Source organism: Astatotilapia calliptera, chromosome 13 (assembly GCF_900246225.1).
Source record: "Astatotilapia calliptera chromosome 13, fAstCal1.2, whole genome shotgun sequence".
Taxonomy (NCBI): domain Eukaryota; kingdom Metazoa; phylum Chordata; class Actinopteri; order Cichliformes; family Cichlidae; genus Astatotilapia; species Astatotilapia calliptera.
In genome coordinates, this window is record NC_039314.1 from 27,896,580 (window position 1) to 27,922,573 (window position 25,994).

Here is a 25,994-nt window from a genome sequence, read left to right on the forward strand (position 1 = left end):
ATGTAACCCAGTGGCCGCCCACTCCCAGCACACTGATGATGTCATGTTTGTGTGGAAGTAATTTGAGTAAACTATACACACACACACACACACACACACACACAAACATACACAAAGGTCTTTTATAATGTGTCTGATTTGTGCCTCTTCATCCTGTCTGTGACCAGATGTCTGACTGCAGCACCTTGAAGGATGCATCAATGAAGGATGGAGGACAGTCATGAGAGGAGCACAGGTGTGTCCACGACGTATAAAACAGGTGCACGACACAGTCTCAATATACAAGCTGTGGCAGGAAGTCTTTATATTACAGATATTTTAGTCATTCCATCACAACTCATCAAAGGTGCCTTGTTGAGTGGCTGCAAACATCTGTAAAACTGAAGTTTTGCGTGATTGGACATCCAGATAGTGTAGAAACTTCAAGTATCTAAACTAGAAGGAGAAGATGTGAGGAAAAGCAATTTTATTTTTTTACCTCCAGAGTCAACAACGATATCCACTCCCAGTCCTCCCGCCTCCTCCATAACCGCCGACAGCAGTTCTGATGAGCTGTTATACACTGGAATAACTCTGGCTTCACACATAAACACACATATGAGAGAATGAGTCACTGCAGCTCAGAAAACATGACAAGGAATGACAAGAAAAGGCCAGTTTCGGTATCTCAAAATGTGATTTTGGAGAACATTTCAAAGATCATCATCAAGTTTTTCAATGCGAGCTACAGAAATGTCAGCGTGGGTCGGTACGCACCTACGCTGGGCCAAAGCTGCTCCAGGAAAGTGTGATTCTGTGGCGAGTGTGACGTCGTCAGCACCTTCGCCACTCCGTTCTTTTCCAAAGATTATAAATGTAGTCAGAGACTATGGGGGTGGATCAGGGCAGTGTGTGCACTTCAGGTGCTTTTACATTTCTTTCAATCTGAAAGTTCTGATTCAAAAAAGTTGAAAGTCCATGCGGTGCAGAGGTAAGGTGGACACACACAAAAACATTCTGCCCGTCGACTTTGAAGCAGAGCCGAGAACGGGTTCACCTTTTAGATCAGAGTGACCCTTTTTCTGAAATGATCGGTGAGTCAGTGCTGTGATATTTAGTAAAGTCAAGAGTCAGAATAAAAAACATAACATAGACCTAAAAGAATTTAGAAGTAAGTTTACTATGTCATAAAATCTGATAGATGAAAGTAGGAAAAAGAAAATTCACATAATAAAGATGTGAGAGAGCGTGCATCTCACCTAAATAATATTCATCGGTGTCAATGACCTCACAGAGTCCTGAGAAGCTGGAGTCCAGGGGAAGGATACCTGAAGAGGGAAGATGAAAATGGGAAATGTGGAGCCGCTTTCACAAAGATCAAGTTTACAATACATTTACATTGTAGATTTATTAAAATGAGGTGCTTTTAAAAACCTTACTTTTAAGTTCATTAATTGTTTTGACATGAAATGAGTCTTAATTAAAAGCATTTTATTTTCTTTGATTTCAGTTAAACGCGGAAACGCTGCTGGAGATATTCACCACACGACCTAAAATGCATACAAAGAACTGCCGTTCACTGCTGCTCCAAAGCAACACCCATGATGCTACTTCCACCATGTTCTGCAATAAGGGTGGTATTTCTGGTGTTTTTAATTATTCAGCTCTGCAGAGGACTTCTGTTTCTTTGTTGTTGTTGTTGTTTTTTTTGGGGGGGGGGGTGTTGTTTATTTTATTTTACTTTCACTTGCTACACACGGGACAGAGATGACTGGGGGAAAGAGAAAGATAGAGAGGTAGGGAAAGAAAAACAGCGAGGAAGAGGAACAGTGATAAAGGGCAAAAAACAAAAACCAACAAAACAAACAGACAAAAAATACATTTATCAATCACCTGGATCACCTGTTGAGAAAGAAAAAAGAGAAAACAAGTAAAAAAAGAGAGCAATATAATAAACAACATCATCGCGATGATCTATGGGAATGTAACAGTAAATACTAAATATTAAACATCATTGTGCAGCACGTAAGATCGACAGCGCACAGTGTGCTTTGAGGTAGGAGCCAAAAAGGGTGTCGTTTGTGTGTGTGAGCACCCGTTTGTACACCTGTGAGCATGGACGCGCTTGTATTTAAAAGGTTCCTTCATGTAATGATCTGCTAGAGGGTGTGGGGAGCCACAGCCCCGTCCTCCAGGGCATGAAGCAAGTATGGAGGAGATCCAGGCTCCAGACATCCAGAGGCCCTCAGAGCACAAGAGACCAAGGAAGAGCCGCGCCACTATCCCGGAACGCGTACGGAAAGCGTACTCTATACCCCAGGTCTAGGTACCCCTGCCCCTGGAGGGGGAAACTGCACCCAGATCCAGGTAGTGTTACCTTCTTCCCTGGGGTGGAGAGAAGCAGAGGTCCTATATGTATGTGTTATGAGAGTGTGAGTAATGTGAGTGTCTAAGTTGTGGGATAAAATTGAGGCACAGGCAGCCAGAAGGGGACAGAGGGGGGGATGCCTCCCCTGCACCCTGGTGACACACCTTTACCCCAAGGCCCTGCATGTGTGGGTGATTGTGGTGCAGCGGGAAGAGGGAGGCCCCTCCCTGCGGCCAGCTGAACCCAGTAGGCACCCCCATACTCTGCAACCCACCAGGGCAAGGGGGCCCAGGCCCATCCGGACCGGGGCCCAGTTCAGCAGCGCCGCCCGGCCCCACAGAGAAAACTTCACCCACCCCGTCATCCACTCATCTTCCAGACTACACAAGACAATAGACACCCAGGCTGAGTTCTTCCTCCACCTCTCCTATATCTCCCCCTCCTACAGAGTGAGTTCCTGGAGAGAGGAGAGCTCCTGCAAGATGTAACAGCCTCCCCCACCAGTTGAAGAGCCCCCCGGGTGGCTCGATGCACTGGCGGCACCGCGCGCCAGGGCTGGGCCCCCATACACCCACCCGCCCACAACCCCGACGACACACCAACCAGGACCCAAGCCCCCAAGGCCCAGCCAGGGCCCCAGCCCGGAGACGGTGAACCCCCAGAACCTCACGCCAGCCTCGGACTGGGAAGAGTGAATCTACAATAGGCAAGCAGCTTGGTGTGAAAAAATCAACTGTGGGAGCAATCATCAGAAAATGGAAGACATACAAGACCACTGATAATCTCCCTCGATCTGGGGCTCCACGCAAGATCTCATCGCGTGGGGTCAAAATGATCATGAGAACGGTGAGCAAAGATCCCAGAACCACACGGGGGGACCTGGTGAATGACCTGCAGAGAGCTGGGACCAAAGTAACAAAGGTCACCATAAGTAACACACTACAACGGCAGGGAATCAAATCCCGCAGTGCCAGACGTGTTCCGCTGCTGAAGCCAGTGCATGTCCAGGCCCGTCTGAAGTTTGCCAGAGAGCACATGGATGATACAGCAGAGGATTGGGAGAATGTCATGTGGTCAGATGAAACCAAAGTAGAACTTTTTGGTATAAACTCAACTCGTCGTGTTTGGAGGAAGAAGAATACTGAGTTGCATCCCAAGAACACCATACCTACTGTGAAGCATGGGGGTGGAAACATCATGCTATGGGGCTGTTTTTCTGCCAAGGGGACAGGACGACTGATCCGTGTTAAGGACAGAATGAATGGGGCCATGTATCGTGAGATTTTGAGCCAAAACCTCCTTCCATCAGTGAGAACTTTGAAGATGAAACGAGGCTGGGTCTTCCAACATGACAATGATCCAAAACACACCGCCCGGGCAACAAAGGAGTGGCTCCGTAAGAAGCATTTGAAAGTCCTGGAGTGGCCTAGCCAGTCTCCAGACCTCAACCCCATAGAAAATCTGTGGCGGGAGTTGAAAGTCCGTGTTGCTCGGCGACAGCCCCAAAACATCACTGCTCTCGAGAAGATCTGCATGGAGGAATGGGCCAAAATACCAGCTACTGTGTGTGCAAACCTGGTAAAGACCTATAGTAAACGTTTGACCTCTGTTATTGCCAACAAAGGTTATGTTACAAAGTATTGAGTTGTATTTTTGTTATTGACCAAATACTTATTTTCCACCCTGATTTACGAATAAATTCTTTACAAATCCTACCATGTGGATTCATGGATTTTTTTTTTTTTTTCCACATTCTGTCTCTCACAGTTGAAGTGTACCTCTGGTGCAAATTACTGACCTCTGTCATCATGTTAGGTGGGGAAACTTGCACAATCGGTGGCTGACTAAATACTTTTTTGCCCCACTGTAGATATAACCATTTCCTCAGAATTATGAGAAGATTTTAAGAAACAGTCAGCTACCAAATGTGGAACAAAAGATAAAAAAGGTTTCTTACTTACTGCTGTTGTGATTCTGAAGGGAGCTGTAGCAGCACTGAGAGGGATGCAGAGGACAATGAATGATATACTGCAAATAGTGGGAGGGAAGCTGGGTGGAGTTTTGAACATTATCAGCATGTAAAGCAATGATAAACTAACAGGTAGTTGAATATTAAAAGTACACATAAAACAATAACATTCAATACTGAACCAAAATGAAAAAAATTATTCTGTTAATACAGCTGAAAACTGCTGCTGTCCTGATTAAACAGACAATAGTTTATACGCTGGTTAAGTGCAGAGCATCAGCTTTTACAGGTTTGCTTATTCTCAAAATGGCCAAAAATGTTCCAAAGAATCTTATTATAGAGAAAATATCCGAGAGCTCCGAGATGCTGGAGACAGATTTCCTTACAGAAACGTGAAGAGGAAACTGGACAAACCAAAGAAAAGGTGAAGATGGTGGAGGAGTGGCTGATGCACTCTGGGTGTGTAATACAGGGACACTGTAACATTCAGACCACTCAACCTTATGTTTTGAAGTCACTTTATTTGGTATTTTGACTGGAGATCCACATGTTTTATTTTAAAAAACACAAAAAAACAGCATTTTGTATAAAACAAACACATTTTCTAGTAATTCTGAACAATTAGCTTAATCCAGTTAAGGCAAGTTTATGATGTCAAAGATATGAAAATGTTATGTACTGAAGGCTTTGCCGACAATTCAACATTTCAAGGATTCACTTTCATTTTGATTCATTCCAGCTAGCAGACACACACATAACACAGTACTGTACTGTTACTGAGTGTGATGGCTGCACTTACAGCCACACAGTGGTAATATCACCATGTTAGTGTAGAGGCTTATAAGTAACCTTGCATTCACATTTCTTTCTTTAAATATAGGAATTTATTTACAGGACAGTAAATAACTGGTTTTGGTTTAGAGTTAATTCACATATCCACATAACACTGCATTCTAAAATAAGTGCGCACATTTTAGTTTACACTGTTATGTATGATTAATTTTTTTGTTTTCTGAGTTACCTTAGTTGCAGCTGTTCCAGTCCCTTGATTAAGGAGCCAAGAGGTGGAAAAGGGGCGGAGTGAGCTTTAAAGGAAGACTACAAATTGGTTCATGCCATAACTCAGGACCATGGGGAGGAATTGGAGTTCATTATGTTTGGTTTAGTTAGGTTTTGTGTGTTTTACCCCTTCTCCTGTTTTTGTGGGCTGATCAGCCACTATTTAAGTTTCCCCTTTGTCTCATTAAGTTAGGTCAGTTTGTTTGAGTTATCAGTAGTGTTGTCAACTTTGAGTAGAGTTTTTGTTAGTTTGACCTCTTTTATGGGCCCAAGATTTTGATTCTTTTTGCATGAGTTAACCAATTATGTTTTTTGGGTTAAATAAAAAATCATTTTTTTGGACTTTAACCTGTGCCTAAGTTTCCTTCACTGCTCGGTCCTTCACACTGAGAATAAAATGAACAATTTTGGTTTTATTATCAAAATATTTGGATAAGAGTTAAACTCTGTCCTAAAAAAACATCCCTGAGCTTTAGCAATGTCAGTTTATGTTACAGTTTTTTTGTTGTTGGGTGACTTTCATTCTTTAAATGTTTCACAGTTTCGATTTCACCCCATTTTGTTATCGCTGATGTGGAAACACTGCGAGTCTCACACGCTCATCACCACTTCTGAACAGTCTTTTCAGAGACAAACTTTCTTTGCAAATTATTTTTCATGTTAAACTCTCTTTCACCACAGCTGGACTTCCTTGTCCGAGAGATACATTCCATGAGGCTCTTTGGCTCCAGATGGCAGCAAAGCCAGGTAGACCGGTGTGACAGCGCCCTCGTCTGGTGACTTGGGAGCAGTTGGTCCAGCCATGTCAGTGCGCACCCATCCTGGGCAGCAGGCGTTCAAAAGGATCTTTTAAAAGAATCAAAATTAAAAACAAAATGTTAGCAACGACGATTTAATGGACATAAAACCATGACAAAAACCCCACTGAATATAGAAGTTCTGCATTGTTAGTTATATATTTCAGTTACCCCGTCATTCGGTCTCTCCTTGCTCAGACGACGAGCATGAATCACGGACAGCACCTTTAAAAACATCCACACACAAATATAATCAGTGTCTCATAATATGGTTTCAGGTCAAATGTTCATGTCTCTGGTTAATAACAGCGAACACATTAATCAAACGTACGGTCAATCCAATTTTAGACACTGTATAGGCCCCGTCAGGCCAGCCGCGCTCTTTATGTTCGCCTTTCTTGGCCTCATCGACAAATCGTTGCATCAGTTTCACCAGCTCCTCCTCTGTGATGTTCTCGTTGCGGAAACGCTGCTGGAGGTCCAAGTTGCACTTCTTCAAACCACTGACGCAGTTCATGCTGGAGACGTTCACCACACGACCTAAAACACACAGATGTACACACACAAGAATCTGAAGATGGAAAACAAACAGGACGTTTGTCTCCTTTGTGCTCTTAGAGTCCTTTAAACTTTAAACTCCAAACAGCTTCCATCTGAGGTTTGTTTCAGAGACTGATGGATAAGCTTTGAGCAGGTTCTCCAGGAGGACTTCTGATGTTCAGTTAAATGTGTGTTCTTGTTTTTTAGACCCGTGTTTATCTAGCTATGATGTATCAGAATGGCTGCTGTGAAAAAGCTTTCCTGCTTTCTTTAGCCAATGCCTATTCTTCTCATCTGTCCTCTGCTCTCCTGCCTGTCAGGCAGAAATAAATCTCAGTAAGCCATGCTGAAGGAGGTCTTAAAATTAATTTGGAGGACAAATAGGAAGGGAGGCTGCATAATCGAAGATGCATAGTTTTATCATCTGAAGAAGCGAACTGGCATACAGCTAGGATACAGACATCATAGCAAGAAGAAGACTCCAAACAACTCTTCCTGATTGATGTCTAATATATTTAAAAACTAAAAGTTTCTCATTATCAGTTACTGACATGTACGCTCACTCAATTAAAAATGCAAACTTTCAAGTAAAATATGATGCAGACTGGGTCCAGCTGTACCTCCAGGTTTGATGATCTCACTGAAGACAGTCCACATGTTTCTGGTGGAGAAGAAGTTTGTCTTGAGAGTCACCTCCGCCTGGATGCCAAACGGAGTCGTGTCTGCCACTGAGGAGACAGCGTGATCTCCGTCAACATTACAACATCAGTGTGTGCAGCTCCACAGCACTATGATATACATCAGCACAAGAAGTTAATTACCTTTGAAAGCTATCGCAGCGTTATTGATGAGGACGTCCACTCCTCCGTATTTCTGTTTGAAGAACTCAGCAGCGGTTTTGATGCTGTTCAGATCGTCGATGTCCAGCTGGTGAAACAGGGGCTTCAGTCCCTCTGAGTTCAGAGCCTTTACCGCTGCCTCACCACGGCCTCTGCAAGAGGAGCAAAACATCCTCATTTATATTCACTTTGTCTTCGATCTCATCGTTTACACCTTATACCAGCTGAGATTCTCAGTCTTTCTCTCTTCATTTTGTCCCCAAAGGCCCTGAAACATGATGAAGTTCCATCACTGGCCTGGCCACATTACCACGGTCATTTGCTGTACACATAATGGAACAAATGTGCAGCAAGACGTGTTCACAATTTCAGGTTGAAATCATCTGTAAAAACATTTCACTCATTCCTTTAGTTACATTAAAGATGTAACATACCTGCTGCATGAATATATTCAATTATTGAACCAATTTATAGGCTTGAACACATAAATGGCTGAAAAACAGATTCACTTTCATCTGACCTCAAACTGCAGTGATTTCCATCATGGGAGTATGAGACAGTGTCCCACAGGAATGCATTGAAGAGCCCATTACTCTAATGTGCATCCCATCACGTTGGAGATAAATAGCAGCGTGAGCATACCAAGTACCAACATGAAAATATTCACTTGACACTTCAGCAGCACCTGTGTCACCTTCTCCAGGTTTTTCTAAATAAAAAACAAACAAAACAAATTCCCCCTCTCCTGCGGGTGGTTTATCCTTCAAGCTCGGGTCCTCTACCAGAGGCCTGGGAGGTTGAGGGTCCTGCGCAGTATCTTAGCTGTTCCTAGGACTGCGCTCTTCTGGACAGAGATCTCCGTTGTTGTTCCTGGGATCAACACTCGCCTAGTTTGGGAGTCACCGCACCTAGTGCTCCGATTACCACTGGGACCTCCACATTTTCTCGAGCTCTTCTCTGAGCCCTTGGTATTTCTCCAGCTTCTCGTGTTCCTTCTTCCCGATGTTGCTGTTATTCGGAACCTCTACATCGATCACTACGGCCGTCTTCTTCTGTTTGTCTACCACCACTATGTCCGGTTGGTTAGCTACCACCATTATGTCTGTCTGTATCTGGAAGTCAAACAGGATCTTAGCTCGGTCATTCTCCACCACCCTAGGGGACGTCTCCCATTTTGACCTCAGGACTTCCAGGTTATATTCGGCACAGATGTTTCTGTACACTATGCCGGCCATTTGGTTATGGCATTCCATGTATGCCTTGCCATTCCGTAGTCTGTATCCGTAGCCAGTCTTGTCAATGATCTCACTGAGGGGGTTCAGGCGTATGGAGAACAGCAGTGGGGACAGAGCATCTCCTTGGTAGATCCTGCACTTGATGGTAACTTGTGCTATGGGCTGCCACATCCCCATTGAGTTCCTGATGAAGGCTCTTAGGGTCCTGTTGATCTCGTATAGTTCTAGGCATTCCAGGATCCAGGTGTGGGGCATTGAGTCATAGGCCTTCTTGTAATCAAGCCAGGCAGTGCACAGGTTGGTCAGCCTAGTCTTGCAGTCTTGGGCGACTGCTCAGTCCACCAGAAGCTGGTGTTTTGTGCCTCTGGTATTCTTGCCAATCCCTTTCTGTGCCCCACTCATGTATTGACCCATGTGCCTGTTCATCTTAGCTGCTATGATGCCTGACAGGAGCTTCCATGTAGTACTGAGGCAGGTTATTGGTCGGTAGTTGGAGGGGACCGGCCCCTTCTGTGGGTCCTTGAGCATCAGGACTGTCCAGCCTTCGGTTAGCCATTCCGGGTGTCTCTCATCAACTAGCAGCTGGTTCATTTGTGCTGCCAGGCGCTCATGGAGTTAAGTTAGCTTCTTCAGCCAGTAGGCATGAACCAAGTCCAACACTGGAGACCCTTTCTTGGATGTCTGCCACGGTGATGGTTACTGGTCCCTGTTCAGGGAGGTTACTGTGGACTGCCCTCAGATCCACAAGCCACTGATCATTGCCATTATGGCAGGGCTTTAGATTAACTTTCTGCCGCAGTTGCACTGGTGCGCCTAACGTTTTTATCTTAGGCACATCAGCACAAAAGTTAGGCGCACCCAAATTTTTCAACCGCATCGCTTAACCCCGCAGTTTTACATGTGCACTTTTTGGGGGGGGGGGGAATTGCTGTCTATACAGACAATATTAATTTGTAAATGATTAACTAACAATCTTGTCAACACAAAGTTCTTCATTTGGAGCACAGTTCTACAAGAAAGAAAAATTACTGAAAAGGTGCTTGTGCTTAAAGTGCTTTGGCACTCTTTGGTAATGTTGTAGACGATGTTAAACGTAATCATCATCTCGGCCTCCTCTGACGACCTGTTTGCTGCTACCTGCCGCTGAAAGGCAATGGGGCGAGGGGACAGTTGGGCAGTGCATTTATCGCAGCATATAATGTGTTTTCTGGATACACTGTGCTTTTTCAGCATTCAAAGATTGATGGCACCGTGTCAGAGCACTGGCTATGAATTTCAGACAGATCAGGCCTTACCTTAACAAAAAAGTTATCAACAATTCTTTTCATTTTTTCTTATTACCCACAGCTACATCCACTTCAGTCAGGTCTAGACTACTCAATAGGGCAGGGTATCATCACTGATTTCTATAATCCATTCAATTCCGATTCACAAGGTCCCGATTCGATTCGATTTCGCCTCAGACAGTCAGAAATATTATTATTTTGATAATTTATTAGTATTGACACTTGTGAGACTTCACCAGAGGTATAAGCATCATAGCAGATGCCTTTGTGTCAATGTAACTGAGGATAAAACACAGAAAAACATGAAGGAGATTTTCCTGGCCTGTCTTTTTTTTTTTAGCAGATTACCTTAAAAATATCCTGCAATTTTGTATAATTTTAAAAAGGATAAATTTCTTCAGTATTGAACAGCAGAAATTAGGCTTTCTTGTCCGAGGTCATTTAAGTTAAAAAAAGGGAAAAAAAGACAGCGGTCGACAGCACTGCAAACAACAGTAGACTGGTGGGTAATAAGTGAATGAATAATGCAGAAAACAGAGATTTGAGATGGGAAACTGTTCTTGAAGTACAGAGAGAGAGAGAGAGAGAGAGCTGCACATGAAGTGTGATTTGGAAGAAAAACTGAAAAAGTAAGAGTGAATTAATAACGATATTTATTAAATTTGAAGCATAGTTTGGATCTTCTTTTGCTGCTGGTTCAGTGAATTTTGGTTGGAGAGAGAGAAAACCTGCAGCTCAGAATCGAGCGCAAAAAAGATGTAAACACAAAGTCCGGACCGTCGACGCATCAGAATCTGTGAGCTTTATTCAAACTACTCACCTCTCTCCATCCACCTGCACTTTCAAATGTACACACGAAGGACTACAGAAATATCTGGACCACGGCCAATCAGAGAGGTCCCGCCCCTGGCTATCACTGATTGGTTTAGACCACGATAGGGGCATAATGTGTGTATGTTGTTGACCACACAGAGACTTTCAGAGTTGCGGAGACTTTTTTTCTGTTCTTTTTTATTTGAACAGCTGCTGGTCGCACCAGTGCAACCTAGGATTTTTTTTAGTCGCACCACTGAAAAATTTGGTCGCACGCTAAAGCCCTGCATTATGGGTTGCAGCCTTCTCCCTCTGGCGTTATTTTTGTGCCACTATTCTGAGCGCACGTAAAAAAAATTTGCTCTGGTCGTGTCCAAAAACTTGTAGACCAATTACGTCACAGCGACGCGCCGAAGGCTGTCCAAATTCGTAGACTCCTCCGAATGCAGCCGACAAATGCATCAGCATTTCTCCGAATTTGGAGGATGGGTCGGGTGTGTCCTTCGTGGCCCACCATATCCCAGAATTCCTAGCGTGGCCCAGCCAAATGGCAATGGCGGCCACTACTATGTTTTAAAATTACTCTTATTAATCTGTCTGGGTCACAAAATAAACTTTTAACATTTTCAGTCGACAATGTGGGTGTGTAAATTTCAAATATCTGCTTGGTTTATCAAGATATTGCATATTTGCAAAAGTGCTTCGACGTTTTCGGAGACGTCTGTTACCCACCAGCTCGATAGCTAGCCGAGAGCTCGAGGGTCACTAGATCACTAGAACGTCAAAACGAATAGTTATGTCTATAACTTCTGTTCCCTGAAGGAGAGGAACGAGGTACAACACATAAGTATGGGATATCACGCCCTCGCGTGTCCTGGCTGAAGAAACCTTTATTCACGCCTTTACGGCAGATGACGTGTGATGACACGCGCAAGGCCCCGCCCGCACATATAGCCGCTGCCATCACCGTCATCCCTCAGTTCGATAGCCGCTCTTCACCGAGCCAACTGCTCAGTGGGGCCACCCTGTGTTGTACCTCGTTCCTCTCCTTCAGGGAACAGAAGTTATAGACATAACTATTCGTTCCCTTTCAGTCGATTCACTCGGTACAACACATAAGTATGGGACCTATATACACGCCCCGCAGAGCAGCCACCGAACCGGAACGGGACCACCACATCCTCAGTGAGTGGTAGACCCAGCAGAAAGGACAGCATGAGCCACCGAAGGGGCTGTAACGTCCAACCGATAAAACCGCACAAAAGTGTGCGGCGACGCCCAATTAGCCGCTGCACAAATATCAGCCACAGGCACCCCTCTAAAAAGAGCCCATGAGGTCGCCATCCCCCTGGTGGAATGAGCTCCCACCCCGTGGGGCAACGCAAAACCTCCGGTGCTGTATGCCAGCGAGATAGCTTCTACAATCCAGTGGGACAGCCTCTGTCTGGACAGAGCTCTACCTCTATTCGGATTAGCGAAGCAGACAAACAACTGGTCACACAAACGCACATCCCGAGTGCGCTCAATGTAGGTGCGTAGCGCACGCACCGGACAAAGAGAATGCACCCTCCTCTGCTCCTCAGATTCAAAAGGAGGGGAGCAAAAGCTCAGCAACTCAAACTCCATCGAACTATAAGATGCAGGCATGACCTTGGGAAGATAGGCGGCATTCGGACGCAATACGACCTTGCGGCCATCAGGAGAAAACTGTGTGCAGGCAGGATGCACAGACAGCGCATGAAGGTCCCCCACTCGCTTCGCCGAGGCCAAAGCGAGAAGTAATGCGGTCTTATACGAAAGAAGTTTCACATCTACCGACTCAACGGGTTCAAACGGAGGGCCACAAAGGGCCTCCAGCACCAAAGACAAGTCCCAAGCAGGGACACTGGACTTAAGCACGGGCCTCAGCCGGCGAACCCCTTTCAGAAAACGCACGGCGAGGGGATGCGCACCTGGTGTCACCCCGTCAAAACCGATATGACAAGCAGATATAGCCGCTAAATAAACCTTGATCGTCGAAAACGAAAGGCCTTTATCCAACAGCTCCTGCAGGAATGTCAAAACATCCACAATAGAGCACTGAAATGGGAGAGTGTGGCGGCCCTGGCACCATCGCTCGAAGGCTCGCCATTTGTAAGCGTACAAGCCTCTAGTAGACGAGGCCCTGGCGCTCTGAATCGTCGCTACCACACTAGGTGGCAGACCCTTAGCAACCAAGTTTAACCTCTCAGCAGGTAAGCATGAAGGTGCCACAGATCCGGGCGCGGATGAAACACTTCCCCCCCCGCCTGAGAGAGGAGATCCCTGCGGAGAGGAAGCTGCCAAGGACTTGCTGCAAGCAGGCTGATTATTTCTGCATACCACGACTTCGCGGGCCACCAAGGGGCCACCAGGATCAGAGAGAGGGAATGCCGACGCACCCTCTCCAGAATTGGAGATATCATTTCCACTTGGGCGTCCAAGCCCAAGGGTGCATCGTGGTCGATTATGGAGAAGTACAGGGGGCAGTGAGCATTCACCCTGGAAGCAAAAAGATCTATTTGCGCCTCGCCAAATAGATCCCAAATCTGAGCCACTATTGAAGGGTGTAACCTCCATTCTCTCACCAGAGGACCCCCCCTGGAGAGAAGGTCCGGCCCCAGGTTCAGGTGGCCCGGGACATGGGTGGCTCTTAGAGTCAGAAAATGAACACTGCACCATAACAGCAGAGAGCGAGACAGCTGCAACAGGGGAAGAGAGCGTGTTCCTCCCTGCCTGTTTATATAAGACACCACTGTTGAATTGTCCGTCCTGACTAAGACATGCTGGCCCTGCAGGACTGGACGGAAACGCTTTAGAGCTAAGAACACTGCTAACAGCTCTAAGTGGTTGATGTGCAGCTGGCGCTGAGCCGCGGACCAGATCCCTCTCACTGACGCACCCTCGCACAGCGCTCCCCACCCACTTAGGGAAGCATCTGTGGACACCACCTTGCGAAACAACACCCTCCCAATCCGAGAGCCCTGGTGCAGTAGCCCGGGCTCCCTCCAAGGACGGAGAGCTAGCATGCAAGACGCAGTTACCGGCAGCCTCCTCCGGAGGTGACGCGAAGCACACAAACGGTGAGAGAGAGTCCAGCGTTGAAACGCTCTCATTTTCAACAGCCCAAGCGGCACTACGGCGATCATAGATGCCATCATGCCCAACAAGCGCAATATCGTCTGGAAACGCAGTCTGCGTCCCAGCTGAAATTGAGCGAGGCAGCGATGAAACGCGGCCACTCTGTGCTCTGACAACCGTGCGCGGCTGGAAAGAGAGCATATTTCCAGACCGAGAAAAGCGATCTGTTGACCTGGGATTAGCGAGCTCTTCTGAAAATTCACAGAGAACCCCAGTGTCTGAATGTGTGACAGAACCCGCGACAGCTGCGTCTCCGCCTGTTCTCTGGAGCAAGCCACGAGAGCCCAGTCGTCCAGGTAGGCCAAGATGCGGATGCCCCTCTTCCTGAGGGGCGCTAGCGCTGCCTCGGCACATTTCGTAAAGGTGCGGGGAGCGAGCGACAGCCCGAACGGCAGCACTAGGTATTCGTAGGCTACGCCCTCGAATGCAAACCTCAGAAACTGCCTGTGTTTCGGGTGTATAGCTACATGAAAATAAGCATCTGTTAGATCGATTGTCGCAAACCAATCTCCCGGGCCGACTGCACTCAGGAGCTGTCTGAGTGTTAGCATCTTGAACCTGTACGTTCGCAGGTACGTGTTCAAGACTCGCAGGTCGAGGATGGGACGAAGCCCTCCCCCTTTCTTCGGAATGACAAAATAACGGCTGTACCAACCTTTGTCCGTCTCCGAAGCGGGGACCACCCGTATTGCTCTCTTCTGTAATAGCGCCTGTATTTCCTCTCTGAGTACCAAGGCTGCCTCGGGGTTGACAATCGTGTTCACGACTCTTTGGAAACGAGGCGGCTTGACCCGGAACTGCAACCGGTAACCCATGGCAACGGTTTGCAGCACCCACGGAGAGGGGGCGCAAGCGCGCCACTGAGGGAAGTGAGCAGCCAGCCGGCTGGCCTGCAGCACTGACGGCGGGGCGCCGTCGCCCCCCAGTGTGTCTGCAGGGGACTGCATCCCCTGCCTGACCTGGCTCATTTCGCCTGCAGGTTGAGCATTTGAGATTGTTTGAGAGTAAACCACACTCTTTATTGATTGCAACATGGGAACATGTACATTTATACATTTTGTTGGGTGCACCTTTTCCGGGGCATAACAATGAAAAACAGCGGGAACACTCGATGTGGTCGCTTGAACATTCAACACATCTGAACCGTGTGCAGGGGTTATGTGCTTGGGAGACCGCGATAGGGAAGTGCAGCGCCTTCTGGGGCTGACAACCTGAACAGAACTTAAGCGGCACCTCTTGTGCGGCAACAGAGGGGTAAGAGCAGCGTCTCCCTGCTGCCGGATCCCTTCCCCACTCGCAATCACAGCTAGGAGGGCTGAGGCTTCTTCCTCCTGGGCGTCGGGTCCCGTCGGGGGCCCGGGGGAGGGCCTTTGCCCCAGGCCGACTGGCGTGGAGCTCGGGCCGGAGTACGTGCTCTCGCCGGCGGCCCTCCCACTCCAGCAGTGGGCGCCGGTCTCTTGCCAGCTGTCAGAGGAGCGGCGGGCCTGTGAGAGCTAGCAGTGGGCTTGGGCTGGGGCTGGCGTCTGGGGATGATGTCGCGCAGAGCTTCCGTCTGCTTCTTCCTCAGATCAAATCTAGCCTGAATGGCTTCAAGTGAATGTCCGAATAACCCAGCCGCAGACACTGGTGCGTCCAGATACACAGCTCTGTCTCTATCAGGGACGTCGGAGAGGGTCAGCCACAGGTGCCTCTGCGCCACCACTGTCGAAGCCATCCCTCTGCCCAGGGAGAGCGCTGCACAGCGAGACGCACGGAGGATGTAATCCGTGGTGACTCTAACCTCGTTAAGAAGAGGTGACAGCGGGCTGTCCTCCGGAACCAGCGATCCAAGCTCCGCCAGGCACATTGCTTGGTACGTCTGGAGCATGGTGACGGAGCTCATGGCTCGAGCGGTGCCGGCCTGAGCCCGATAAATCTTCTCCAGCTGCGAGGCCGAGAATCTGCAGTGCTTGGACGGCAGAGTTGCGGGGCCACCGACACCATGGTTATGGGACGGGGCCAGATAAGCAGCCAGAGACGGCTCCATAGGGGGTGGGTTAGCTAAACCAGCTCCCTCGGCGCCGTCCAATTCCATGTACTGTCCATAGCCGGGCACAGTGACGCGGGTAGACAGAGGTTTGTCCCATGACGCTGTTAGCTCGCAGAGAAAGTCTGGGAACATGGGGAGGCAGTTTTTGGCCGTTGCGGGCTCCGGTGGAAGGAAAAAACCCGCAAACCGCGACGGCTTCCGAGCTGGTGGAGGAGAGGGCCAGTCCACCTGCAGCTTCTCAGCGGCACGGCGAAACAGGGAGAAAAGAGAGGTGTCATCGTGGCCGACCGGCGCAGCAGCGGCGGCATATTGGGTCGACAATGAGCTCTCCTGCTCATCCTCCGACAAACCATGGATGTCCAGGCCGATGTCCAGCACGTCATCGTCTTCCTGGGGAGCGCTGGCGGGCTTCAACCCAGGCTGAAGCCCGTCAGCGCTCCTGCATGGTTCCGGTCCGTCATCGGCTAACCCGTCAACGTATTCCATGTGGTCAGCCCAGCTAATCGCGGGGACATCGACCTGAAAATTTTCGTCTTCGGACTCGGACGAAGCCGGGGCTCCAGACTCGGAAAGAAGAGGGTCATGCCGTGCGACAGCCGAGCGTCCCAGCACTCTTTCCACAAACGTCACCCGTCTTTCCAGGGTCGAGCGTCGGAGCTGGCGACAAAACGCACAAGCTTCGGGCTCCGTCAACGCTCTCCTAGCGTGGACGATCCCCAGGCAGACAGGGCAGGCATCGTGCTGGTCGCTGTCGTGCAAAGAGAAACCACATCCCTGAGGACAGGGGCGAACAGAAGATTTCTGCTTTGCTCGCTTCGGTTTGGAGTCCATTCCCAAAACGCAAAGCGAAACGCTGCACAAGAAAAACTTGAAAATAGCGCTCCGCGGGCAGCCTACGCACCAGCTGGGCGGTGGAGGCTAACACCAACAGGGGCAGTTAAGCTAGGTTCAAGTTGGCAGACAACGGAGCTAACTAGCAGTAGCTAGCTAGCCCAACTCAGCAGAGGTGTTCTCAGCGAGGTGAAGAGCGTAAGAACTGAGGGATGACGGTGATGGCAGCGGCTATATGTGCGGGCGGGGCCTTGCGCGTGTCATCACACGTCATCTGCCGTAAAGGCGTGAATAAAGGTTTCTTCAGCCAGGACACGCGAGGGCGTGATATCCCATACTTATGTGTTGTACCGAGTGAATCGACTGAAAGGGAACTCCCAGCACATCAGTTGGTCAACTGTGTGCAGAAGGACAGTCAAATGATGCATCAAATGCCCTTTTTCACTCCGTGTGCGTGCTCAGAGCCTGAAGCAAGAAGCTTGGATGAACAAACAAACCACAGATGCAGTTCCTGTTAGCTCTGACCGAGCTTTAGTTTTGTTTAAGCTCTTGGTATGCAAAAGTGTTGAGATGATTAAACTGCAGATACATCATCAACTTGGTCCAGGTATCACCAGGTGAGTCACTTACACATTTCTGGCAGTGAGGTAAACGTCTCCTTCAAACTGCTTGCAGAGCGCTCGGACAGTGGCCAGACCGATGCCCTTGTTACTTCCAGTTACCACGGCAACTCGGATCGGCATGTCTGTACAAAAAGAGAGAGAGGCATCAGTGTCTGAACTCCACACAAGTGGTGGTTAAACTCATAGGTGGGCCCTGCTCTGGACTGGGACCATAAGTTATCTAAGAAAAATAAAACTTTAGATCATGGTAAAATTTATTTTAAAAAAGTGTGCGTTACTAGCAATTAAAGACTGCCCTGCAAATACGATCTGTAATATTTCTGTTAAACAAGAAGTCACATACTTGGGACTGTTAATATCCAAAGACCAAAAATCAAGATGCTCTTCAAACTTCACTCCAATTATACAGAAAATCCTAAAAAAGTTCAACCAGTGGCTGCAAAGGGACTTGTCTTTGAAAGGTAGAGTGTTAATTACTAAAGCTGAAGGGATATCCCGATGAACATATGCTGCTCTCTCCTTACATCTGGATAAGAAAATTAGTAAAGATATTGACCGCATGCTCTTTAATTTTATATGGAAAACCGTACGCACTATATTAGAAAAACTGTTGTGATGAATAAGTACGAATCAGGTGGGCTTAACGTCTTAGACTTTTCTACTTTAAATAACACTTTCAAAATTAATTGGGCTAAACATTTTCTTAAAAACCCTACCTCTATCTGGAACTTTATACCATATCGTATTTTCTCTCGTTTTGGTGGCTTTAATTTTATTTTAAATTGTAATTACAATGTTGAGAAACTCCCTGTAAAGCTTTCATCCTTCCATAAGCAGGTCCTCTTAGCGTGGACCCTCATTTATAAACACAACTTCTCACCTCACAAATACCTTATCTGGAACAACAGAGATATTTTATAGAAAAATAAATCACTTTTCCTGGAAACTTGGGTCCAAACTGGGATCCTATTGGGGGCTCAGCTGGTTAATAAAGAGGGACAACTACTTATTTACAACGACTTTATTGCACTATATCATTTTCCAATCAGTGTTCAGGAATTCTCAATGGTGCTTGGTGCCATACCCTCAGGGACTTTAATGTTATATAAAAACACTGACAGCTCAATATCTACCTCAGTCACTCTCCCTGATCCAGCTGAGTCACCAATAGGAAAAATCTACTTTTCACAGGAACTTGGTAACAGCAATAAGAAAATACGCAGTTTATTCCAAGAAGATATCGGCTCTCTCCCATATATAATATCTTATTGGAACCGATTTGTTCCAGATATCAAGTGGAAGACAGTCTGGATGATCCCCCATAAATATTTGATTGTAAATAAGGTGAAAGAAGTCTCGTTTAAAATTCTACATAAATGTTATCCAGCCAGTCACTACATGGTCAAATTTAAAAGGGACATAAATACTAATTGTACTTTCTGTGGGGATCATCCAGAAACTGTGACACATCTTTTTTGGTACTGTTCTTTTACACAGAGATTCTGGAAGGAATTTAGCAGTTTTGTCATTGTCCATATTTTAAGGGAGTTTTCTTTACGATGGGAAAATGTTTTATTCTGTTTCTTTAAGTTCCCCAAGAAGAATGAGAAATGTTTTTTATGATAAATTTGTTAATACTTTTAGCTAAATTTTTTATCCATAAATGTAAGTTTACTAACAAAACACCATATTTCTGTCATTTTTTTAAGGATGTGGAACTGTACATACAATCAATATCAGACTCCACCAACAAAAAGGCTCTCAAAACAATATATATATGTGAATTTTTGCATGTATTCTTATAATTGTTACTTTTTTCTTTTTACCCCTGGCTTTGTGTGTTCACGTTGTTGTTTTGTATACTTCATCTGTTCGTATGTTGTATACTCATTGTTTGTTAAATAAAGTTTAAAAAAAAAAAAAAGCCAGTTCCAGAGAGAAAGATAGTGGGAAAACAAATCCACATATATTGCTCCAATAATTTCAGGGGGGGGGGGGGATGAATTGAATGCACATACTGCAGCTCTGAAATGCACTGCAGAATGTGGATTAAATAAGTTTAGTTGTATTTGCAGTTAAAGGAGCTGTGTAGACAGTGCGATCAGTCAGTCCAGATACAAACGATACAAACACGCTGGTTTTACGAGGCATGTACAAACAGCACGCGACTGTAAATTACAGCATGGAATTGATAATTTGTCCAAACTTCCCGTTTGAAAGCCTTTGATCGAAGAAAATCAGAAGACTTTTCACCAGCGTCTCTCTCTCTCTTACATAACGCTGACTTTCAGTTTGCAGGTCGGCCCGACGCCTCCTTAAATCCGCTAAAATTCAAACAAGCTGCTGACAAACGAAAACTGTAAGATGTAGCGGAGGCCTCACACTTACTGAAGCTGGGGTTTGGTCCTGAATGAGGCTGCAGAGAGGACAAAAAGCGCTGCACATGAAAATGCACGACTGTAAAAAAAAAAACAGAAAAAGAAGAAAAGCAGGGCGGCGTTCTGCGCAGGATCGGTGCGCATCCCCGGAAAAACAAGTGGAACACGTGGGTTGGGTTATGGATGAGCTGTACTGCGAGGAGTTTCACGTTAATATGGACAATATTTCGGCATTTCTCTATATTTTGGTTCAACTTTTAGGAAGGTTTGTAGGATCATCTGATAAAAATAAACGACAGCAGAACAGATTAGAGATCAGTGCTGTGGCTCACTGAAGGGTTTTTATGTGGCATGTAGTCCTCCAGCACCCTACAAAAAACCTCTTAATTGATCGTCCATTTGTAGTTCCTTGTGATTGTTAAAACTGTTACAGTGATTACAGTTTATTTGTGCTCTTCAGACTCACAAAGTCTTACGTATGTTGTGTGTTTCGATAGAGAGAGCTGTCCAGATGAGCGTGTATTTACCTACAAAAAGAGACCATGAGAGGTCACAGTCACAGAGCTGGACGAACTGCCCGGAAGAGGAGGCAGAAACACGAAAGCAGCGCCCGGTCAGGTAGAAACACGCTGACTGCTTGAGTTTAAAGTGTTTCAGTGCTGCATGCTGGCTCAGCTCAGACTCTCTGCCCCTCTCTCTCTCTGTCTCTCCAGTGTCTCTGTGTCACCAGCCGCAGCATGTGAAGCTCTGGAAGTTTCTTCACCACAGAGGATTTTCCTCCACACTGCTTCAGCCAGCTCTCTTCACTGGTACCACATCCTATATTGTTTTCCACATCCTCAGGAGTATCATATAACCCGAAAAGGAAAGCTGCCCATTGTTTGTTGGGTGATGTTAGGTTCATTCAGAACTTCCCACCTGACTTCATCAGGATTTTTTGTACACTAAATATATTTACTGAAGCCATGCCAGATTTTACCATCATGCTATGAATGTCTTCTGAGTTACAGCCTCTCACAATACATAGACATGAAGTACACACTCTGTATGAACTGACCTCCAAACTACTTCACATTATTGTATTCCAGAGTTTTTAAATTTTCACAATTTCCCAAGTACGGGAGCACCCTAATCAGTTTTATACTCTACCCAAGTATGACACCTAAAGCCAGAATCTTCAGCATGGTTTCATAGAGCATGACTGTGATGAGGTTTTCTGTTGGTATCTTCTTGGGCCAATCAGAGACATTACCTACACTGACAGTTTGTGTGTTAAATCATGATATTCACATGTACATTTGGTTCATACAGACACAGGCAGAGGACTGCAGACTCTCAGAACCATCAAGGTAATCCAGATTCCCTAAATGCCACATTTGTATCAACAAATATTATGAACTTTTTGCATCTTCAGGAAGAAAAAAAAAAATCAAAAATGTTATTTTATTCTGAAAATCACAATGTGGAAACTTCAAGGAATAAACATAGCAAGTCGCTGACAGGCTGAAGTTGTTATGAAAGTGTTATAATGTTAAAAATAAATGATTTAATGGTTTATTAAAATTACTTTTTAAACTTTGATCATATTTTGTTAAACTCAACATCCACTTGTTCACCTTCTTTGTGACCACGTGCCTGATATTTGCAGTAATTCTGAATTCTAACTGAAACACGAGCATACATTTAAAACCATCACAAAGCACACGCTGACATATGCACAAAATGTTATTTTAATATTAAGTTTTATATTATTCATAAAGAAATAACTGTATATTGTCTATATAGCTTTCTTATAGGTTTTGTGCTCGATCTGTTAGGCAGTTAATGATTTATTTATGTGTGTTTTGCCTTTTAATTTATAAGAAAGAAATAAGTTAAACTGCTGCTTCATAAAAAAATACAAATATGATTAGTGAGGTAATTTGTGTAGTCACCATTTTTTTAAACATTTGAATTGGTTACTGTTTGGAATTAGTTACAGGATCAAGTGTAGATCCTGTAGTGACGTTTGAATGTTAAAGCTTTATCTGTTGGTGTTTGTGTGGCAGCCCGGTCAGCTGATTATTTCTCTGCCGGAGTCGTGCCTCCTCACAACCTCCACCGTTCTGCACAGCTACCTGGGACGGTACATCAAGAGGTAAACACAGAATGTAAACATATTCCAATATTTCCATCCTCTATACGGCATGCAGGATTTAATCTATGTATTAGGGGTGCAACATACACAAAATTAACAGTTCGGTTTGATACTTTGGTGTCACGATTCGATATTTTTTCGATACAAAAAAAATGGTCGTCCTTTTTTAATTTGTCATTTATTAAAATTATAAATATATATTTTAACTCAAACGTACAGTTTTTAAATTACATGTTGCTGAAACAACAAAGGGATAAGAGAAATCACTCATCTTTGGAAAAGAGAGTTTATTACAGAGAAATGGCTCTTTCCAAAATAAAAGCTCTACTATACGCTTCTTCTGGGCTATATTCTCAGCAGCATATTAAACATATCAGGTCCCCATAAGGAGAATCATGTGCTAACGGCTGTCTAAATGACTCAGGTAGTGCTTGTTGTTTTTGTCTGCTTCCACTTGTCTTTGCACTAGGATGATGTCGGCGTAAATGTGCAGTCATATTCGTTGTGTTCCCACTAGTGCTGTCAGCTTTAATCTGAAATGACGTTAACGCCACAACACGGCAAATCTCCGTTAACGAGCTACCGCGGATCGCCCGTGCGTGGGGCTGGACGGCCAACACGTTAACGAGCTAACTGCGCTAACGCACTAGTTCCCACCAATGTAAGTGAGCATTGCGTGGCACATCCAACATAATGTTTTACTTTTGTCCATGACGCGCTTACCTTCAGGGTCATGCTTCACATGAAGATCAAAATAGTTCTAAACGCCAAATCTGAATGAGGGTGGGGGAGGTTCAATTTGCCATGTTGCAAGGAGAGCTTAGCTTCTGTCTCGCTAGCTTGTGCTGCGCTCAGTGGATCTGCGCTCGACAGTGCAGCCTAGGTGGAGTAGTCGAACGCAGATCCACTGAGCTCTCAACACAGACAGCATCGTCAGAAGAAAAGTTGATAAAATAAATTTAAAATTTTGTATTGTTCGATACATATGCGAACCGAAAGCACTGTATCGAACGGTTCAATATCGATACGAGTATCGTTGCACTCCTACTATGTATGTGTTAGATCGTCATAAGCTTACACAAGTTCAGACTCAGTGCCAGGTTAATTGTGCGCCTGTACTTCACACTATCTCAGCACACAGAAGGATTCAGCTGATGGACTCTGAGTATTTTAGCCAGAATGAGATGAAACCAAACTGTTTCTGGGTGTGTGTTTTTTTCTCTCTGCAGCTGGAAACCTCGTCTGTCTCCCCTCCTGACCCTCTGCATCTTCTTGGTGTGTGAGCGGCACAGAGGAGAGGCCTCTGATTGGTTCCCTTACATCAATGTGCTGCCCACAGTTTACACCTGCCCCGCCTATTTCAGCGATGATGTCATGGCTCTTTTACCTGCCAGTGTGCGGAGGCGGGCCTTGGAGCAGAGGGAGGCAGTGAAGGAAATGCACTCCACCAATCAGGAGTTTTTCAGGTGAGTGCGGTTAAGGCCGGGATTTGTACTCGCTTGTGGATCAGCTCGTTTTCTAAAAATTGGCTGAATGCATCAGAATAAAAGTAATTGTTCAAATGATGTTTAGTCTTCTTGTGTGAAAAGTGAATGATCGCGCTGTGATTGGTTCACTGGTTCAGGTCCCTGCAGCCAGTTCTGAGTCAGCCCACAGCGGATGTTTTGACCTATGAGGCGCTGAGGTACACCTTCCTTATCTTTGACCAAATGAACCATTTACATAACAGCATTAGTGAATGAGAATACTATCTCTAACTAAGCTCCTCCTCCTTTCCCAGGTGGGCGTGGTGTAGTGTCAACACACGCACCGTCTTCATGAGCCATGCTTCAAGCAGCTTCCTGTCAGGACCTGATAATTATGCTTTAGCTCCCTTCCTGGATCTGCTCAACCATCGCCCTGACGTGCAGGTAAATGTGATGCTGCAAGAATACTGTAGCTGTTGAGTCGGAGCTGGTTGTACTGATTGAGAGTGTATGACTGCATTTCTTTTGTCAGGTAAAAGCAGGTTTTAACGATGTGACAAGATGTTATGAAATCAGGAGTGTGTCTGGGACTCTGCGCTACCAGCAGGCCTTCATTAACTACGGTTCCCACGATAACCAGCAGCTGTTGTTGGAGTACGGATTTGTCACCACTGCCAATCCCCACAGTGTGGTCTATGTGGACACAGGTAAATCTCTGCAGTAGGTTTTATCATGGGGAAGTTTTTGCCCTATCGTCGAATCAAATTTATATTTACATATATTGATCATGATATATTTATGACAGTGCTAATGAACTTTTATGAACACTCCCTGGACTTAAAATAGGTCATTACTTTACATGTTGGTAATCTGAAACAAGCTGTTTCCCTTCCTTCATTCTTCTTTTAAGTTCATTCTGATTGGCTACCTCTCACAAACAGCCATCATCCCCTCTCACTGCTACAAAGCAAACAGGGGAAAAAATAAATTTAAAACGAGTGTTTAAAGCAGTATTATGAAGCTTAAGCCTTTGCTTAGAGGGATTACTTGCACATACACCGACCTCATTATTTAAAACTTTGGAAACATGTTTATTATTTGCATCTGCCAGTGTAACATTAGATATATAAGAGAAAATATGGAAAACTGTTTGGCTTAAAACTTGATGTTTGTGTGTTTCACTGTGGTCCCTCAGATCTGCTCTGTGATGTTTTAAGAGGCGACAGAAGTTTGACTCAGAAGATCAAGTTTCTCAGAGAGAACAGTTTCCTTCAGTAAGACTCGGTTTACATACTTAATGATTCAGCTGTAAACAGGACTAATACTTAACTCGGATACAACTGCAAAATGGAAAAATGCCTTCATATGTTTCCTGCCTTCCTGCCAGTAATCTCACTGTGTCCAGTGACGGCCCCAGTTGGAGGCTGATGACGGCTCTCAGGCTGTTGTCGTTGCCACAAACACTGTAGTAAGCCTAAACACACATTTATGCATGTACATCGATGTGTTTTGCTCCAAAATCTGGGCGTCCATGCACAATCTGGATCAGTTTCTCTGTCTGTGGAGTGTGCCTGAACATGTGTGTGTGTAATTTACAGCCACCAGTGGAAGGCAGTGTTGCTCGGCCAGCTGGTGTGTGAGGAGAGAGAGCAGTGGAGCGTCCGGATGGCTAAGAGTCTCTGTCAGCGACTACTGCAAGACACATGCAGCGCACTAGATAAGGTGTGTGCACATGTGCAAGAATTTAACTCTGTCCCTGTTTTGCAGCACCTCACCTGATTCCTTTTTTCTCCTGCACTGTGTGTGTGTGTGTGTGTGTGTGTGTGTGTGTGTGTGTGTGTGTGTGTGTGTGTGTGTGTGTGTGTGTGTGTGTGTAGGTCTCACACCTCCTCCAACAATGTGAGCAGCCAATTAGGGAGCAGCTAAATGTGGTCAAGTCACTGCGGCAGGAAGAGAGGTGCATCCTGGGAAGCTGCCTCAAGGCACTGGAGGAATCACTCAGACATAATGACAGTCCACTCGGTGCTGTGAACTGACATCTGATTGGCCCTCTGATCTGACAGCTGCTGCAAGAAGTCAAGTGATTGGCTGAAGCGTTTCCTGTGCTGTGTGTTGACTGAGAAAAGCAATAGGATCCTCTGTTACAGGCTCTCATCACCACCAGCTTAACTGCTCTAAGCAAAATACTACTACAGAAAGGATGCATCTCCAGTTTTAAATCCGCTATTTTATATATTTATTTTTGCTTTAATTAGTTAGATTTTGTATTACACATTTTATGAAGCCACCAAATATCCCAGCTGCTGTTTATGTTGTAATTTACAGCTCAAAGGGACATATTTCAATTTTCAACTCCATCTTTTTAGTGTTGGAATCTACTAGAGCAGCTTTGAATGATTCAATATAATCCCTGTTTCTGTCATACTAGGACTTGGTCCTCAATTTGATGTTTTAAGTCTATTAAAACCCCTTTAAGCCAACTTTCT

At 45.6% G+C, this 25,994-nt stretch overlaps 2 protein-coding genes and 1 long non-coding RNA gene across 3 annotated transcripts; 1 reads left to right on the plus strand and 2 right to left on the minus strand.

Annotated features, from left to right (window-relative positions):
* Positions 1-265: 265 nt before the first annotated feature.
* Positions 266-1,293, minus strand: LOC113034613 (uncharacterized). The gene is made up of 3 exons (XR_003274201.1): positions 1,239-1,293; positions 757-933; positions 266-577 (listed from the first exon to the last, which is right to left on the minus strand). It is a non-coding gene; the product is annotated as an uncharacterized LOC113034613 (long non-coding RNA).
* Positions 1,294-5,672: 4,379 nt separating this feature from the next.
* LOC113034611 (carbonyl reductase [NADPH] 1-like) lies at positions 5,673-20,153 on the minus strand. The gene is made up of 7 exons (XM_026189319.1): positions 19,916-20,153; positions 17,535-17,649; positions 7,534-7,703; positions 7,333-7,440; positions 6,504-6,712; positions 6,344-6,397; positions 5,673-6,221 (listed from the first exon to the last, which is right to left on the minus strand). The coding sequence occupies exons 2-7, from the start codon at positions 17,645-17,647 to the stop codon at positions 6,048-6,050; spliced, it is 828 nt and encodes a 275-aa protein (XP_026045104.1). The 5' UTR covers positions 17,648-17,649; positions 19,916-20,153; the 3' UTR covers positions 5,673-6,047.
* Positions 20,092-25,988, plus strand: setd4 (SET domain containing 4). Its single transcript, XM_026189314.1, has 13 exons — positions 20,092-20,170; positions 20,403-20,523; positions 20,619-20,714; positions 21,217-21,254; positions 21,954-22,042; positions 23,272-23,508; positions 23,667-23,726; positions 23,823-23,952; positions 24,041-24,215; positions 24,704-24,782; positions 24,896-24,976; positions 25,107-25,230; positions 25,386-25,988. Exons 2-13 carry the CDS (start codon positions 20,448-20,450, stop codon positions 25,542-25,544), a joined length of 1,344 nt encoding a protein of 447 aa, XP_026045099.1. The 5' UTR covers positions 20,092-20,170; positions 20,403-20,447; the 3' UTR covers positions 25,545-25,988.
* The last annotated feature ends 6 nt before the right edge of the window (positions 25,989-25,994 follow it).

Coding starts and splice junctions, on each gene's coding strand:
- setd4 (XM_026189314.1), top strand. CDS start 20,448: ATGAGAGGTCACAGTCACAGAGCTGGACGAACTGCCCGGAAGAGGAGG. Junction 20,524..20,618: donor CGAAAGCAGCGCCCGGTCAG/GTAGAAACACGC, acceptor CTGTCTCTCCAG/TGTCTCTGTGTCACCAGCCG. Junction 23,727..23,822: donor TTGACCTATGAGGCGCTGAG/GTACACCTTCCT, acceptor CTCCTTTCCCAG/GTGGGCGTGGTGTAGTGTCA.
- LOC113034611 (XM_026189319.1), bottom strand. CDS start 17,647: ATGCCGATCCGAGTTGCCGTGGTAACTGGAAGTAACAAGGGCATCGGT. Junction 6,713..7,332: donor TGAGATCATCAAACCTGGAG/GTACAGCTGGAC, acceptor TGTGTGTTTTAG/GTCGTGTGGTGAACGTCTCC. Junction 6,398..6,503: donor TGTCTAAAATTGGATTGACC/GTACGTTTGATT, acceptor ATGTTTTTAAAG/GTGCTGTCCGTGATTCATGC.